This window comes from Rhagoletis pomonella, unplaced genomic scaffold (genome assembly GCF_013731165.1).
Source record: "Rhagoletis pomonella isolate Grant_MI unplaced genomic scaffold, Rhpom_1.0 Rhpom_scaffold_00007, whole genome shotgun sequence".
NCBI classification, from domain to species: domain Eukaryota; kingdom Metazoa; phylum Arthropoda; class Insecta; order Diptera; family Tephritidae; genus Rhagoletis; species Rhagoletis pomonella.
The window spans coordinates 58,560,587-58,579,770 of record NW_023458561.1 but is presented as its reverse complement, the minus strand read 5'-3'; the positions used below and the strand labels follow the sequence as shown (position 1 = coordinate 58,579,770).

The 19,184-nt window shown below is 34.7% G+C and overlaps 2 protein-coding genes across 3 annotated transcripts in view; both read left to right on the top strand.

Moving 5' to 3' along the window:
- Positions 1-19,184, top strand: part of LOC118743180 (TBC1 domain family member 31) — a 167,542-nt gene that overhangs the window by 82,917 nt on the left and 65,441 nt on the right. The window contains exon 8 of one of the 2 annotated variants that reach the window (XM_036475721.1): positions 15,410-15,489. The exons of the other annotated variant lie outside the window; for it this stretch is intronic. The gene's annotated coding sequence lies outside the window, so the exon portion shown is untranslated. Of the gene's footprint in view, positions 1-15,409; positions 15,490-19,184 lie in introns of those variants that run through there. 2 annotated transcript variants of the gene reach the window in all.
- Positions 10,895-16,545, top strand: LOC118743183 (golgin subfamily A member 6-like protein 6). Its single transcript, XM_036475728.1, has 2 exons — positions 10,895-11,164; positions 15,410-16,545. The coding sequence occupies exons 1-2, from the start codon at positions 11,144-11,146 to the stop codon at positions 16,466-16,468; spliced, it is 1,080 nt and encodes a 359-aa protein (XP_036331621.1). The 5' UTR covers positions 10,895-11,143; the 3' UTR covers positions 16,469-16,545.

Below are 19,184 nucleotides of genomic sequence, written 5' to 3'. Positions count from 1 at the left end.
GCGTCAACAATTTCAATTTGCGCCAACCGTTTATGTATATACTTACATACATGGAATTGACAACGAATATCAGTCAATAAATATCACATGCCACAATATGAGGCAAATAACACAGTGACGTTGAGTATGAATATATGTAGGCATGTAGTCCACCGCATATTTTCTGCATCAATATACATACATATATATGTGCACTAGGGCGGGTCATTTTTTTTTTTTACTATGCGCGTATAGCAAAGGAAGATTCTACGTGTAATTCTAAACAAATATTCCAAAGAAACCATGGGTCCAAAATCAGTTTGGAGTTTGAAAAATTGCGAAAATAGGCTTCTAACAAAATGTAAAAATGTTCACAAATGCACATATGCCAACACTAGGGCGGGTCGCAAAAATGTAGAAATATTTAGGGTGAAGGCCTAAACAGTTGGGCCCCCGGTGGAAGTTTTAAGAAAAAGATTAGTGCAGTTATGGACTCCTCATACCAAAAAAAATACCCTCATAGCATATTTTTTTATACAAAATTAAAGCACTACTTTACCACACTACAGGAAATTGCTAAGAAGCCTATTTTCGCAATTTGGCAAACTCCAAATTTATTTTAGACCCATGGTTTCCTTAGCAAATTTTCTTACAATTAAACATAGAATCCTTCTGTGCTATACGCGCATAGTCGAAAAAATCTCCCACAGAAATTCGCGCGCCCTAATGTACGCGCAATATTTTGTTAAAAATAAAATGTTTGCGGAAAAAGTTGAGAAATGTTAATTTAGAATTAAAATATTCCCCAGGTAGCAAATGCCACAGTCAGTGCATGCACATACATATGTATGCATGCACATTCCTGCATTTGTTTGTAAATTTACGCTCATCGGCGACATCACTAAGTGACACCAAAACTGAGTAGATAAAATTTAAAAAATCAGCAAAGAAATGAAAAGTAAAAATAAATTAAAAATGCAAACGGCAAAGTTAATTACATTACATTTACACTACAGGTGAAAATTACGCCACAAGGCAAATACATACATATAAATATTTATACACACTTGCTAGTTGTTGGCAGTTAAGTCAGCCAGTCAGTCACTCGTACATGTAATGCGTTAAATTGTCTGGCTGTCAGGCAGCTAATCGCTCACATCCAGCACGCCTAGTTAGTTAGGCTGTTAGCCAGATTCGGTCGGTAGCAAATGCTTCGCACTTGCATGGATCTTTGCGTTATGTGTGCGATTTCGCGAATTTTGATAAAACATTTTTGGAATGCAATGGAGTAAAATACTCGAGCAGTGAGTTAAATTTCTTAATTCAAAGCTTATAAAATTTGGCAAGTGCGGACTAGTGAGGAGTTCAAATCGATTTAGATTTAATGATTTAAGACTGTCATAGGTGTTTTCGACCTTCTTTAAAAATATTTTATAAATAAAGTTTACTTCATCAACCCCCCTCTTCAAAAGTTTTTTTTAAAAACAGAGCTTATTCGAACCTCTCTAATTTGACACCCATTTTGTAGTTCTAAACATGTGGTAAACTTACCTCGTAAAATTATTATTTTTTTATATTAAATACGTTAATAAACAAATCTCTGCATGTATAACCTAATGCGAAATTCATTGCAAACGCACATTGACGATAACAAGTTGATATCTGAGCGTAAGAAGACAATATTATGAGAAAAAATTAATGTATGCATATAAATACAAATTATACAAGAAATTTGAGAAATGCAGAAAAACGAAAATAAATGTCCACAAATGTAGGAAATGTGAAAAAATATGACCAAAAAAAAAAATCACTGAAAATTCCAAGCAAAAGCTTTCCAGCAACAATTATGGCATAACCGCTAACGTTGTTGTTTGAAAAAAGTAAACAAGGTAAATAAAATCAAAAGTGCCTTTGCATCTGCAAGATAAACAATAAACTGGCAGATAGTCAAAATGCACAATGACAACAACAACCCAAACGCAGCTGTTACTTTTCAAGTGGTCTCGCAAAAATTGGTCAACCAGGCAGCAGATGCTGTATGCATATAATTTAAAAAATTAAAGGAAATGAAATGAAGATTTTAATGTTAGCCATGAAGCATGTAATAGCGTAAGGAATCAGCTTATTTTTTATTTTAACTTGAGAAAATATATTTTTTATAATATAGGCACGATGTTTGGCAAACCAACTAACAAAATTTTTTTATGTTTGTCGCACCTTCATTACCCAAAAACTGATTTTAAACTGATTTTTTGCTAAAGGGGCTCCACCAACCTCGCGGTCCAAAAATAGGTTAAAAAAAATTCTGACGCAGATAAGAAATTTATAAAAAAAAAATTACATAATGGAGTATAATTTTCAAAAAATAAATGTTTAAATTATAAAATGGTGGAGATATGAGTCAAGAGGCTGTACGAGATTTCTCTATCGGGCATCGTCTGAAAATTTCAGTAAATAAAAAAAAAACATGTTTGCAAAAATAGCAGTGGGCCAAAAATGCATTATGCAGTCACTATGATTTAAAATAACGCGGAGCACGCAACAAAAAGAAATTCTAACTTAAAATTTCTGAACAATTTTTTTTTCGAATTGAAAAATTTTCTGTAAAAAAAATTTTCTAACGAAAAATTCATGCGTATACAAAATAATCACCACAGCCTTTTTGCGCAGAATACCTTCCCGCCTTGGCCACGCTGCCTTGCAGTATTTTTGCGCAGGACTCTTCCACATTCGACTTAAGTTTTTTTTTTATGAACCTTCTTTACGTAGTTTTTTTATTCTCAATATTATACAACTTATTTTTTTTTGGGGTAAGTATTTAATATTTGTTTGTATGGCAGCTCTGCTAACTAAAAACTTTGTAGATTTTATGTCATTTTCGAAATGCGTATGTATGTATCTTCAATTAAATGTAAATAGTTTTATTGAATGAATTTTTCATTTATTTACATTGTACATACACACATACATATATTTTCATCAAATCTGCAGGCTATAGCCCACTCACTGAAGATGCAACCACTTCAAACATAACCGTTAAATTGAAAATGCTGCATATCCGCATTTACGTGTTCGCATAACCAATAATACCGTGTCGTCCAACGAGCAAAAGCCAAAAGCCAACGGCAACATCACAACTGTTCAAGGCGACATATCCACTTAAATATTGTTGTTGGCTTTCTGTTCCCTGCTGATTCCTCCTTCTTCCTCATTTTTGCGCTCCTCTTCTTTTTCCCACAGTTGTCTCGATCGGGCTGTTATTGTAGACACTTCTGTCTGTATCATGTTGCTGGCGGTGATTGTTGCGCAACATTTTCCTCATAAATGGCCACAATTTTATATTGAGACAACAAAACGAATACTGTTTCTGTAGGGCCAGTTTATCCTTTTATTTTACTTTATTTTTATTTATTGCAGCGCCCACGAGACTTTTGTGGCAAGCATTAAGGTCAAGAGACAATGCTTTGTAACAATTTCTTTGAATTTTATTTTCACTGTTGGGACATTATAATTATGTACTTTTTAGGGTTATAAAATCATACGTATGTATACATACATACATATCGTCACCCTTATGCCAGAAGCATGAATGTGCAATTTTATCAGTTTTGAGTTATTGGGTTGACTTGATTAACCTTTGGATGTTCTATGTTATACCAAAACCCAGAATACCATGCGTACACGGAAACTAAATTTTTTTACAATTTGAATTACATAATTGTAGAGTTAAGTCTCGTAAAAAAAAATTTTAAACCTGATTTCCCAAAATTTTCATTTTTACACATTCATGTTTCTGGCATACGGACGACGGTTTGTAATTGTAGTATGTGGCGTTGGAAAAATATGTACATATATGTATACGAATATAGTACAACAGTTACTGTTTTGCCTTTTATTGAAATTTTAAAGGATTGTGGGGAAGTACCCAGAGAAAGTATAGGCATATGTATGCAAAAATGTTACGTTCATTTCTTCGATGGGAAAAAACTCGAAAACTGTTTGACCGATTTGCTTAATTTAACGAAAATACTTTAGAGATTTGCCACTGTTTTAAAAATCTAAATTTAAATAAATTGTTAACTGTTATTAAACTAAATAGGTTTAAGAAGGCTTACAGCTGAAAATATTTTAGAAGAAGGTTGCCACCTGATTTGCCCTCCCTTAGGTGTTTTAAAAGTTGTTGTCTTGCACAAGTTCTTATCTACTCATCCTAGAGAGTTTCGAAGACTACATAGGTAGTATGTGTACAGGACACAATTGGTTTCAATTTCGGAATGCATAACTCGTTTTTGAGTCAACGTATCGGAATGCACGATATATATTTCTGAAAAAAAATGGAGGCTTATAAATGATCTTCTATGATTTTTCCATTCCAAAAGTTATTCAAGATAAAAGTCGATATATTTCTTTTCATAAGAAAGAAAATGCACAACACCGTAAGAAAAAAAATTGCCAAAAATGATTTGTAGCCACAAAATGTTTCTAAGAAATCTAATAAAAAAGCTCGAAACTTTTTCGAATTTTCCTAATTTTTCTATGAGGGTCTTATTAGATATTTTCTTAAAAAAAATAACATAGATTAAGCAAACAAAAGAAAAATAGCAAAAATTTGTAAAAATGTTGTGCCCCTATTTAAATTTTCGCCACTGTATAAGAATTTACATATTATACCAAATCAAAAAAAAAAAAAAAAAAAAAAAATATTATTAAAAAACCTAACTTTTTTTTAAATTTTTCCCCTCAAAAAAAATTTTTTAAAAAAATTAAAAAAAAAAAAAAAAAAAAAAAAAAAAAAATCCTGATATACGACCGGACTTGTATAGTAATGATCCTCCGTAAATCTTCTCTCTCTACTATAATTCTTTGAGATGCCGCATTAATCGTTTTTTTTTTCATAGGAATAACACGTAAGAAAATAATTTCTTAATATTTTAATATTTAGTACATTTTTTTTTCATACAAATGGCGACGCTGCACTTGTTTAATAAACTCTTTTCGGGGTACTAAATTTTAACAAGACTTTGGTTTCAAAATTACAATCCTCTTACCTTAACATTCATACGTAACCGCATACGTACATATGCACATACATATACGCAATGTGCAATGAATAAGTCTCTTTTTATTTTCGCATTTAAAAATTTTTTAATAAAAGCGACCTAAATCTGCAACCAACCAGCCAACCCAACTACTCATCCTTCACTCATTTACTGCCTCTTCCTATTGTTCACAGTACTTGTAAATTGTAGGTGTTGTTGCCTGCGCTTGCTACCGCATTACACTTGCACTTATTACGTGCTCACCTAAATTTTAGCTATAAATAGCTGAAACACGAAAAAAGCAACAACAAAATATATAAAAACTACTAGCTCGCAAAAAGTTGAGATGAAAATAAAATCCATCAAAGGCTATTAAAAACGAAATGAGTCATAAAAACTGAAAACCGTCGACGCAAAACAATAAAATGTCTGTCTCTACTAATAACAATAACAACTAAGTCTAACGCAATATGTGGAGATTATAAATATTACAACAACTTTAGTTGTATTTATTTATTTGGTCGTACAACCTTCTGTTAGCAGCGTCTCGTCCCGTAGAGGTCGTTCGCAAATCAGCGCGGAATTCAAGAGTTTGACAAAATGAAAAATAAAAACAAAATATATGTATGTAAATATGTATATACATGAAGGCGCGAGAGAAAAACGAAAAAGTAGTTGGCAGAAGAAAGAAGTAAATACAACCATACATACATACATATTGTACATTAGACTGCACCACTTCCCATACAAAAAAAATCGTTACTGTGTTTCCATTGGAATTATAAAATCTATTATATTTTAAGACTTTCTCCATAATATTTCGGGAAAATATTAAGATTTACGTGAAAATACCTCCAAAAGTTGACGTTTTTATTAATCAAAATAGTTTCTTAAAGAATTTTTTGAAAAAAAATCACCTCAGAGGACAACACAGTTTAAGCTTAAAAAGTCTGCATAAAAATATTGAAAAAAATTTTCAACGGAATCGTAATAATGAAATTTTTGACGCTATTTTTAATTTTTTTTTCAAAGATTGGTATAAAAAAACTTGAATAACTGGACCAAAACCATTCCGATTTAGACCTATGAGGTATTTTTGGAAATATAGTTTCTCACTTTTTCCTCACTAAATAGGAATAGTTTTGGCACAGTTGTTCAATTTTTTCTAATACTAATTATTGAAAAAATTAAAAAACACAGCATAAAAAATCTCATCATTACGATTCCGTTGAAAAACTTCTTAAATATTTTTATGCAGACTTTTTAAGCTTAATCTGAGGGGATTTTTTTCAAAAAATTCCTTAAAAAATTATTTTTATTCATAAAAAAACTTAATTTTTAGAGAAATTTTCATACTGGTCGAGCTCCCGTAAATCTTAATATTTTTCGGAAATATTTTGGTGGACGTATTCAAATCTAATAAATTTTGTAATCCCGGCGGAAAACCCGCAACTTTTTTGGTGATGCAGTCTAATGTACATAACTATGTATTTAGCAAAAAAAAAGAAAATATTTATATTAAAAATGTATCACTGCAGCGTTATAGACAATAAAGAAGAAGTAAAACTAGTAACATTAACTAGCTTTGACATATTTTAGAGAGTAAAAAGCTCACGGAACTACTGCATTCGAGCGCCCACCACAAAAATGCGATTTAAATTTCGTAGCTTTTTTGTGTAAATGCAAGAGCATCAACAATTTCTAAGTACGCCGTAATTGTTACAATTAATTTCGTTTTGTCGCGCAATAAAATTTATCTTTTATAATTCATAAATATTTCAAGTGCTTTGATAGCCCATTTCTTAGCACAATATGCTTTTCTGCCATTTAATACTTTTTTATTTTTATCAAATTTTTTTTTTAATTTTTGTTAAAAACTTAATGCCTATTTTTTACTGAAATTACAATGCCGCCTTTGCTTTAATGCGATTATAAAGTTGCCCTATCGATTGGTGCTGATTGATTGTGGGTTTTTTCAATCGCAAGTTCGTTGCTTAAGTCTTTTGTTTGGGGGTTACCAAACTCGGCGCTACTTAGCTTATGAGATTACTTAGCATTTTTCCTTGTAAATAGCCATTTCGGACAATGACATTGCGCTATGGTGAGCAACAAGTTTTGAATATGTTTATTATTAAAGTTTTAGGCAATAGCAAATTGGATGTTATAAAAAAAATACGCATTTATATGTGAGGTGTGAATTTCATTATATGTGCATAGATATGTGTTAAAGATTATTTCCACTTAAGTTCGTAGGCGTTTGAATGCTAAAATCTTAATAAAATGCACTTAACTTCAATCAAAAGCGTCCTAAAATTTAAGGAAGCCGACAAATGAAAATGAAATAACTTTGGATATACGGCAATTCTGGCTAAAATAAAAACAGGTCGGCAAAATGGAATACAAGTTGGCTGAGCAGCCAGCGCTGAATACATTACGCCGACTTGGGGCTTTAATTAAAAAATCCGATCGGCAAATGGCATATTATGATATATGCAGACACGCTGATGGAGTTAGGAACCGGCACCAGTTCCTACTCGGTGGACTTTCAAATCAGTGAGTATTTTCGTCACCCGAACGACTGCAGTGTTTTCCAAAGCAGCTAGTCTTTCACAAAATATTACGATGACAGTTGTTGAAAAACTATCGGTAGTATCTTGGTAATCAATGGGGCGCAAAGTAGTGAAGTTGGCGATCTTACGGCAGTAATTTGTGGCGTTGATATCACTAGGTCATTACAACTTCACTCTGTGCTAGGTTCCCTGAGACTGATGAGATGGCTATATGTGGATCTGGTATTACGGAAGTGCTTTTAAAACTTAGAAATACACTCGGCAAGTTTCCATTGCCAATCGAGGGGAGACTAGGTATCGAACCTTAGTTCCACCGGATGGTAGTATGCACCTCTAACCCCATAGCTACCATAAAAAATTTAAATCGGACAACTTTTGCAAACCCCAGTAGTAGCTTCTTTGGAGAGGTTTGCTTCCGTAAAATATAGTCAACTAGTGAACCCGCATGACGTTAAAACGCCCGAAATTGAATTTCAAAAACTTGAAAAAAAAACAAAACCGTGCAGCCGTTTCTGAGTGAAGAGCAGTCTCGCATAGTGCATCTTTTTATTTTCATCGAATTTCAAATCACCCTATACCGATGAAAAAATTTCTTAATTAAAAAAATAAAACTTTATCATACATCTAGAGGCTAAGGTCTCTAATTTAACCTCTCATTTTTGGAAGTCCATTTCAAAAGTATTCTCAAACTAAAATCTTCTTAAATCTCCTTCGTCTGGCATTGTGATACCCATGTATTTCAATAAACTGATGAATTAATTCGAATTTGTTTGTTCGAACAAATGGCAACTCTCCTAAGTAAAGGACTGGAATAAATCCCTTTCAAATCGATTTCGATTTATACCCATTTTTTAATAATTCGTCTAAGTTACTGAATAATTTGAATGTAACTTTTTAAACATGTGGCAACTCTCTTCAAGCATTCGAAATGTTCAAACTAAAGATATCTTACCATTCTTTCCTTTGACTACGGTATTTTTATATTTCATATACTTTTTGAATTAGTTAATTGAGTTAGACCTTTCAAACAGGTGGCAGCCCTCTTCCAAAGTATTTGCAAGCTTAATCATTGTTAACTCTTCTTGGCCGAACACTGCGATACATATTTTAATTAACTGATGAATTAAGTGGAATTTTAATTTTTAAACATGTGGCAACCCCGCTAAATACAGTTCAGAAAGAAACATCTTTCAAACCGGCTTCGATTAATACCCATTTGTATATGTCCTTTACCTCACAAAATAATTTGAATGTAACTTTTTAAACATGTGGCAACTCTCTTCAAGCATTCGAAATGTTCAAACTAAAGATATCTTACCATTCTTTCCTTTGACTACGGTATTTTTATATTTCATATACTTTTTGAATTAGTTAATTGAGTTAGACCTTTCAAACAGGTGGCAGCCCTCTTCCAAAGTATTTGCAAGCTTAATCATTGTTAACTCTTCTTGGCCGGAGACTGCGATACATATTTTAATTAACTAATGAATTAAGTGGAATTTTAATTTTTAAACATGTGGCAACCCCGCTAAATATAGTTCAGAAAGAAAATCTTTCTTTCAAACCGCCTTCAATTAATACCCATTTGTATATGTCCTTTACCTAACAAAATAATTTGAATTTAATTTTTTAAACAGGTGGCAACCCTCTTACAACACCTCAAAAATATTATTGGCGTTGAAACTAAAGATTTCTTAGTACTCCTTCGTTTGACATCCATATTTTGATATTTCGTATAACTAAACTCGATCAACCCTCTTCAAACTATTACATACATACATACATTTGTATGTAGTTTCCGAAAAAATATGACTTCCTTGACTCTCACTATTTCTTACAATGTAGCAGGTTTTTGCCGGAAAAATATACCAAGTATTTTTTATAGTTTAAATAACTATGAAAAAATTAAATTATTCGATTTTTTGAATTTCTTCGAGATTTTTTTCTTTTTTGAATATTTTAAGCCTGATATCTTTTTTGATAAAATAACCGGTTTCGATATTCTACCTTGAAGGATGGAGCCCTGGTAATTCTAAACTTTTTTCACGACCTAGTATACGCAAGGATCAGTTTGATTGAATGAAAGAACCACACATCGAATCTGCGCAGTTGGTCACTTGTATGGAAACTGACTGAAGTGAAAGGTTTAAAATAACCAAAGTAACTTGATTCTTTAACACAAGATTAATATCGCTTAAAATGTCCTTGAACGGCTTATTGATTTCAAGCTTTCCCACAAACTCCTTCTTGTAACAACTTTTAAAGAGTATCCGTGTCTTTGCTCAGCTACACTCGACCTTACAAAGAAAAAAAACAAAAAACGCAAACACCTGCACATCGCTCACGGTTGTGTACTTCAGCAAACAACGCACTGCAGATGACCTTCTTACAACAAGCTCCATGCTAACCTCTTCACCACTATTCGTATCCACTGCACTCCACACATGTACGAAAAACATACATGCATACAATACATAACTTGACGCCACATCACTTAATTCCACTTAATTTCATATCAAACTGTGCTTGGCACTTCAAGTGGGGCATTCGCACTGGCCGAAGGTGCGCAGCTGACTGCAAAGAGCGGCGCCAGAGTTGGCGGTGTTAATGCCACCACTTCAACGGCAGCAATGCCATCGGCAAGAAGTACCATTAGCAGCATGCATACATACATATTTGCATACCCACACACTGGCTACTGGCTGTGGTTATAATAAAACTTTAAATTTAACGGTTTTACCGTAACTTGACTCTCACTTTTCGTGCTGCCTGCCTGACTCTTTTTACAGTTTGTTGTGCTTTTGCTTTTGCTTGTGGAATGCACTCTCGCTCTCGTTCGACCCAAATGCGCTCAGGTGTGGTGAAATTTCATTCAACCGTGTTATTGCTCCTTGCATTTGCCAGGCCTCGGAGATTCGACGCCGTGTTGAATTCTCAAGTTGTTGCTCCACAAGTGGCAAAGTCAGCAATTTTTGGCATACAAAAAATTTTTTGCACAAGTAATTTTTGTTGTGCGTCGGGTGTGCAAGGTAGGTTCGGCGCAAGCGCAATTTTCGGCAATTTTACGTTGGTCTTGCGCGCCGCGCAGCGCTGTCTGGCCGTTGATTCATTTACGAGTTGCTACCACCATTGGACTTATGCGTGGTGACCAACATCGGTGGCGGTGGCGGTGGCGTCACTGAGACTGACCGACTCTATTAAAGATCAGCGACTGCATCGTCTGACGCTTTTGCCGCATTTTAGCCGGTGTCATTGTTAGCTGACAATGAGTGTGAGGTGAAGCTTTTGTTGGTTTTGGTTTTTTGGTTAGTTGCCTTTTGGCTTGCGCTCATTTCATTGCTGCGGCCATTGCTGCTGCTCCATTGCATTGCTGTCGCTGCGGCGCTTCTTGCTGTTGCTGCCTTTGGCTTTGATAAACGAAGTTTTGTTTTCCAAAATATAAATAGATGTGCGGCGGAGAAATGCAGGTAGTGTTTTTGGAAGACCTCAGCGGAGGCATACAATCACTGCTGTTAAACAGTACCCGCCTTTAAACGCGACGCAAGGGGACAAGTGATGAGATCCCTAAATTTATTGGTGGGTGTTTTTGTTTGATAAATAGAAATATTTAAAATAATTATACAAAAAATTGCAAAACTCATGGAATGTGTTTGCGTGACCTAAAGACAAATAGTGGGAAAAACTGTTCAAAGTGCTGGTTATAATAAAAAAAAAGCTGAATCGATTGAAAAAAGCGAACTTAAGCAATTAAAAATGTAAAATAAAATATAAGTATGCTAAACAATTGAAACGCAGAAAGCAATAAAACTTATAATTATACCAACTTACGTGCTAAAGCAAGGACTTCCGCTAAACAAAAGGATTATACAAGCTGTGCAGATCATACCTTAAAAAAAAAATATAATCATTTGCGAGTTTTTTCATAAAAAATATGTTCATCTATGAAAAATTGCTAAAATAAAATGTGTAATATTAAGGTTAAATATACAAACCTTACAGTGGGATTAGTTAGACAGAGCCAATAGTCCTTGTACAGGGATGGCTTAATCGCTTCCCATTGCGCTGGGTAGTCTATTTTATGCGTTAAGTTAAGGCAAACCCATTTCCTGATTTTACACAGGTCCCTACAGAATATTCTGCAGGTTTAATGCTACGACACCAAAAATGTTTATTGCTCTACTATGAAGATTTTTGTTACTAAAAACTATCTAAAATTTATGCGCAATAATTTTTTTTTATAAAAACTATTTTGATTTTGACTAGAAAATCAACGAAAGTTAGTACGGTACATCGTAGCTGGTAGCGGCTCTAAAAGTTCGTAAAATGTCACTTATATTTTTTTAGTTTATATTTTTATATCAAAAGTAGTCCTGCTTTCATTAGAAGAAATTGTGTTGTGACAAAGCATGAAAAACTGGCATAGCCTCGCCCAAAGAGTTTTATTTTTATTTCCGTAAAAGACCTTGCGTACCAAACTCTTGACCTCCCGACCAAGGGGTACGTCTGGTCTGTTAAGCTCCGAACGGCGACTGCAGTGGGACCCGGACATTTAAGGATTAGCTCAGAAACTGAACAACTATAGACAGAGTTCTTCAGCTTTCTTTAGAGAAAATTACAGATAAATTATTTATCTAAGGCAGTTATGAAATTCTTTTTGAATTTTCTCAGCATCAAAAGTGGAAATCTCAGTAAGGTTGGCTGCTCCAAACTCTGTTATCAAAATTTGTGTCAGCGCCACGACATAAATATTTTTGGACACGAATTTTTGAACGATTGTCTTTCTTATAAAAACCTAGAATTCATAGCCAGTTTCTTCAAATACTGTTTTGTTTTTTTTAGTAAAACTGTATGTCGGTCGATATTAAAAACTTAACAATATACAGGGACTCAAACAAGTGTTCACGCGTTAATTTTTTTTTATATTCATGTTTTTCAAGTAAATTTTTTTTTAGTAATTTTTCTACAAAAATATTGTGCAAGCTTTAAGCAAAACCATATAAGGGAAGCTTCAAACTAAGTTTTAATCAAAATTTTGTGCTTGTTGATCTGAATCTTTAGAACATTTTTGGCTACGCAGTTTTATAATTTAAGTCGAAGGAAGTGAAAGTTTCAGGCGGCTGAAAAAATCGCGTTGGTTTTAAATAATTTTATTTTGATGACGGCTTTGGCAATTTATAAAAGTGGCGTTGATTTTTTTTGATTTAGTTGAAAAGGCATATCAATTCATAAAAATTTATGTTTATTTGGAAAAAATGCAAAAAACGGCAACAAAAAAAGTTACTAAAAATTAACGCAATTTTTAGCCACTTTAAACTTGCACTCCATCAAGCTAAAAATGTATTGGCTATAAAACTGCATGCATATATTTATAAAAAATAAGAAAAAAATCTTACTTGAAAAACGTTGTGAATATTAAGAAAAATTCACACGTAAATCATTCCTTTAGTCACTTTATGCCATAGACCGAAATTAACCGTTCATTATCAAGATTTTTTTAGATCATTGCAAAATCGTTATTTTTTGGCTTTAATTTTTCCGATCAAAAATTATTCGCAAAATTTATAGTTTTATTTTTGAATATATTTTGTGATTTTTATATATTCAGAAAAAAACGATATTTTTGATTCGTATTTTTTCAAAAAATTGTAATCGTTATAATGGGGACTGCATTTTTATGATCGTTCTTAATCGTTTATAATCTAAAAAATTAAATCTGATTATTCTTGACAAATAAAAATCATAAAAAACGGTTAAATTTGTTCAAAAATAGAATAGAATATTGCTGGCAAACGTCAGAATGCCCCTCAATAGTTTAACCTTGTTATGTTTTTATCATGGGATAAATCAGATTTTCAAACTGAAGTATTTTATAATTCAACAAATTTGCATATGTTTTTTAGTATGGAGTTTGGTTCATGTTTCAAGTTTTTCTTCCATATAAAGCATGTTCCCCTATTTTTTATCCGATATTCTTGGATTTTATATTATTTTATCGGTATAATTGAGGTTGTACTCAGCCTTACATGCTTGATTTTTCAACTATTTACATATAGGTAATAATCGTTTTTTTAGAGTTTTTCGGCTACTGAGGTGTAATGTTTCTAACTGTGTTTCTGTTAGATTATTGCAAAACCGTCATTCTTTTGGCCGAACATAGGAAATGCCTTTTTGCGTTTCTCGGTGATACCTTCAATCGACAATATTTTTTTTTAATAGTTCCGCTAGAATAATCGAAATACTTTCTTAGCCAAAGTTCAATGATTTTTGGTCAACTTTAATTTGATCTCATTAGGGTGGTAAGTTGGGTCATAAAAACTGAGGTATGTTGGGTAAGTACTAGAATGGAGTACTTGAGGTCAATGAACTCGGGATTGAAAATTGTTCAGACAAGATGATGCACTTAGCCAAAAATGTAAAAAGCTTCTCCTACTTTCGGCTAAAAAACTCTTTTTTTACTATATTATAAATCTCAGCTTATTTTGGCGCCTGCTCCACATTAATTTCCATGGTAATAACAATTAAATGCCGATTTTCAGAACACTTTCAAGCTTTTCAGTCAATAAACTTATGGTTTCTCCCCGATTTCATGGCAGAACTAATCACGGCAATAAAAGAAAAAGCTTAACAAAATAGTGCGGGTGCTATAATCAGAGACAAATTGTATTTGAAAAAAGTCCTTACAATAAATGTTTTCGGGATTTCCAAATTCTGGATTTAGGCTGAATTTAAATATAAAACTATTTTATGTTTTTTTTCTGAGCGGCTCCGCTTCAATTCGTAACCCACTGGTGGCAGCAGAGGAAGAGGGATGCGATGAAAAGACCATGTGACGAACCTGGCTTTAGTTAGCATTTCCAAGTTCAGTGGGTACAGTAAATAAACGACTCGAGTGATTTATTGAACTTGGCCCAGATCGCTTAGGCGATTACAACGTCAAACAATAAGAAGAAGAACATATATCTGCAAGTGCCCTTCTACTTCGTAAAAGGCTCTTAAAAGAACCAATTTTCGTTCGGAAGCGGCGCTGAACTGTAGATCTCTCCATTTGTGAGACAATATCAAGACGCAGACAACAAATTGAACATTTGCAACCGAACATTTTGCAACTGAAAATTGTACTAACAAAAGTAATTTTACTTTCAATATAACTTCCCGATTACAAAATGTTTGTAACCAGCGCAGCATAGATCTGTTAGAAGGTTTTTAGGTATTTTTTTTTTTTAAATACACCTGCGTATAGTCCTACTTTAAAAACCTAAAATTTCACAAAAGCCGCAAAAAACTTTTTAAATTTATATCAGAAGAGCTTGCACCGCTTAACTCAAGTTTCCGAAAAAATCGATCTTTTTAAGGTATGGTTGGTTTTTGGAATTTTGGTTACGAAGTGTGTCTAATAGCAAAAAAATTTATTAACTAAAACAAAAAAAAAAACATTCAACAAAAACCCCTTTGAATTGAAGTTGTCTTATTGGAAGTTTTTTGAACAAATAATTTGAATAACATGAGAGATGGAAGGCCAAAAAACTCTTGGTGTTCTGAAAAACTAATCCGTAAGTGAAGGATGTATTTTTGAGTATCATTTGGGGACGTAGTTTCTACAGTAATGTACAACAAAAAAGTCTATTTTATATTGAAGACCCCAATTAAATTTTTTCCAAATCAATATTTATTTTATATTTTTTTTTGTATCCAATAGTCCTTAAATGCAACAATAACTTCCTAGATTCGAATACTTGCCCTTTTAGTTTAACTATAAACAACGCCAATGGAATATTCTCAATTTACTTAAAAACATCTTTCTCTTTTCCCTGTCTTTTGCAGCTGCTAGGCGCCAGCTGCGCGCTCATCCTAAGCTTCACATACGCTCACCCGCCCGAGGGTGTGTGGAAGAAGAAACTCACATGGAAGGAAGATTGGGTGCAGGTCTGGAAGACAATCAAAAAGGAAGCGTGGGAAACGAAATGGAAGAAGATACAGGTGCCCATTTGGAAGGAGGTGCAAGTGCCCATCTGGAAGGAAGTACAGGTGCCCGATTGGAAGATCGTCAAAAAGCCACACATTGAAGAGCGCGAAGTACCCGCGTGGAAAGAGGAAAAAGTACCCGAATGGAAGAAGATAACAAAGCCCATTTGGAAAGAGATACAAGTGCCGGTGTGGCGTGAGATCCAAGTGCCGGTATGGAAAGAAATCCAAGTGCCAGTGTGGCGGGAAGTGAAAGTACCGGTGTGGAAGGAGATTCAAGTGCCCATCTGGAAGGAAATCCAAGTGCCGGTGTGGCGTGAAGTGCAAGTGCCCGACTGGAAGCAGATGTTCGTGCCCGAGTGGGTGAAGATGGGCATACCGGGCGAAAAGTATTTGGGTAAAGATCACGAAGGTTGGGAATACACCAGTCACGATTTGTGGCGCAAGAAACTTATCTGGAAGCCGGTGTGGAAGAAAGTGTGGCGCACTGAAAAGAAACAAGAATGGAAAACAGAGAAGAAACAAGAATGGAAGACCGACAAAGTGCAAGAGTGGAAGATCGAAAAGAAGCAAGAGTGGGAAACGAAGAAAGTGCAGGAGTGGAAGACTGAGAAACAGCAAGCTTGGAAGCCGGAAAAGAAGCTGGAATGGAAGATCGAATGGGTGCAAATATGGAAGCCAGTAAAGAAACAAATCTGGGTGAAAGAGAAGCGCGAAACCTGGGTGGAGGAGAAGGTGCAAATCTGGCGCACAGAGAAGAAGCAAGCGTGGGCCACCGAAAAGAAGCAGGCGTGGAAGGACGAATGGAAGGCCATACAGGTGCCCGTGTGGAAGGAGGTGAAAGTGCAGGAATGGAAGCGCGTGTGGAAGCCAGTGTGGGAGAAGGTGTGGGTGCCAGCCAGTCATGGATGGGATTGAGCGCGCCGCGTTGCCTGTCAGATGTGAGCACAAAGCCCTCTAATTAATTGTTCGTAGGCAAAAACGAATGCTGCACACACACACACACACACACACAAATAAACGTACACAAACAAAAGGCTGCCACAAACGAGCGTAGAAATGGAACGAGTAGCAGCTGCGCGCACGAACGGAATACTGACTGATTAAATGATTCATAAGCAAATTTCATGTAAACAAATTTATATACGCTCTAGCTGTTTGGAGCTGATCTGAAAGAAAGCCTTCTGCGATTAGCCAATTGTAAGTTTGGTGCGAATGCCTCCGCACTCCAGGCCACTGCTGACGGTAGTTCTATCTCTGCCTACATACATTTTCCACTTCAAATCGTAAAGTGTCTGCGCCATTTTCTTGTATATAAAAGTATGTAAATATGTACAGTTTTCTTAAGGCTCCAGCACCGTTACAGCGCGCGCCTGTTTGCATCACCTCACTTAGGGGTCTCCATTTTCATTTAAATTTTTTTTCTTTTCTATTTATTTTTCTAATCTACCATAACATTATTTCTAAACGTGTACAAATTAGTCATGAAGCTCTACATTTAGTTATTGCTATTTTTATTTCCATATATCCATTGTATTGTTTTGATTTTTGCATGTTTTTATTTTATTTTTATATCTTCCTTTTTAAATTCACCGAAATTTATTGCTATTTAAGTGCTGCACCCTTATTAAGGCCATTTGCTGTTTGTTGTTTTATTTTTATTCAAAATGTTTTTGGTTTTGTTCATTTTTATGGGTCTTAATGTGGGTAAGTATTATGTTATAAAATCGATTTTTTAGGTTTTAGAAAAGAGTTTAGAAAAAATTCTCTTTTATAAAAATGTTGTACAAAGATTTGTAATATGTATATATAAAATAAAATATTGAATGAAATACAAACATTTTGTGAAACCAATTAGTCTTTATTTTCTCTGGAAAAAGAATTTAGTCGCCTAACCCTTTCATTTAAAACTTTTTTGGTGACATCCGAAGATACTCCCAAGTTAGTCGAAGCAAGTAAAATTAAATATGAAAAATTATTTTTCGTTAATTTACATATGTATTTTCTGACAGGCCTAATACCTCTCAGTTCTTTCATCTTTTTTTTTGTTTTTAATTAATTAAAAAAAATGTTTTTGGCATTCAAACTATGTAGAAGCAAAGATAATAACCCACTTCAAGTACTCGTCCATTGAAACGAGACTTGTGAAGCGATGCTTGGCATCTTCTATTTTTTCTTAAGAGTAAAGGATAATATTCTCCATATTCTCCTGTAATATTTACACCCTTTCCTTTCTAATTTAAAGCCTAAACTTGTGAGGTGGGTGTATATCGCGATCATAAGACCAATCCTAACGTACGTTGATCTGGTCTGGTGGCCGGTACGACACAAACCAAGAAGCATACAAATGGCAGCAAGAGCAGGAGTAATAGGTGCAGTAAGATCCCGCCTAACAGAAGCGCTCTTCTCATCCTGATTCCTATCGATCTTCACTTGAAAGAAGTGGCTATGAAATCGGCGATCAGACTCAGAAGGTCATGTGTCTGGGGGACTAGGCACTTCGGCCATGGGACAATGATAAATGAAATGAAATAAAGTACGACGACAGACTATATGGTCGGCAATCTGGTGCCCAGCTGTAACGTGGAAGTGTTACTACTTTCCAGAAGATACTAGAGGAGAGACCGAGTGGCAGACAGAGAGGCTAAGTACTTCTCTATACACCGACGGCACCAAGATGGATTGCAGTGTGGGAGCGGAAGTTTACTCTAAGGAACTCGGCATTGCGCTGTCTCTGCGATTGAGGAAAGAACAATTATCTTCCAAAGGGAAGTTTGAGGTATCCTCAAAGCGTGTATAGATAAGGCAATATAGTTGTGTACAAGAGTAAAGCAATAATACATTCTGACAGCCAGGTGGCGCTATTAGCCTTATCTTCCCTGCTTACCATATCCAAGCTAGTTAGGGAATTCAAAGTGATATTGAGCTTAGTACCTCAGTCACCTACCCTCCTTCTTGTGTGGGTTTGCATGGAAGCTAATGTGAAAGCTGATGAATTGGCGAAGGCTGGAGCCGGTTTGGACGAATCCGAAGCGGTGGCAATGGATTACCGTTTTGGAATAGTCCGATGAGATATTAGTTTGTATTTACTTGAACTGTCTAGACGCAGCAGGTTAGATATGCAAACCTGTAAGATATCGATAAAACTATGAAATGACGACAAAAGGACGAATACTGTCGCCTAGGCAAAGATGCGGCAAAAATAAGACTACCCCATAATATGATTCGTCGCAGCTGTCGGGTAGAAGATAGCGAAGAAAGTATTCAACATTTCCTTTGTGTATGCCCACGATTTCGAATATTCGACATAAAATATTAGATGAACATCTAGTAGCACAACTAACCGATCTACTCCTATAATAATCTACTTCTGATATTAATTGCTGCATGAAAAAAAAACTGAATATAATAAAACGATTTTTTTCGATATAGAACAATCCTAGAAAGTGGGAGCATTAAAATTCCTACCTTACTTTCTTTGTATATAAACTTATTGTAAACGATCCCATGAACTTGCTCTTTAATTGCTACAAAACAACATGACTGCTTTGGTTTATTTGAAAATTATGTATTTTCGAAATTGCTGATATATAGCAACATATAAAGCCGATAATTTGGCTCCTTAGCCCCCTCG

Bases quoted from the DNA above. Each gene is read 5' to 3' on its own strand.
- LOC118743183 (XM_036475728.1), top strand. From the start codon at position 11,144: ATGAGATCCCTAAATTTATTG. The intron at 11,165-15,409 runs GTGGGTGTTTTT...TGTCTTTTGCAG, and splicing joins TGAGATCCCTAAATTTATTG to CTGCTAGGCGCCAGCTGCGC.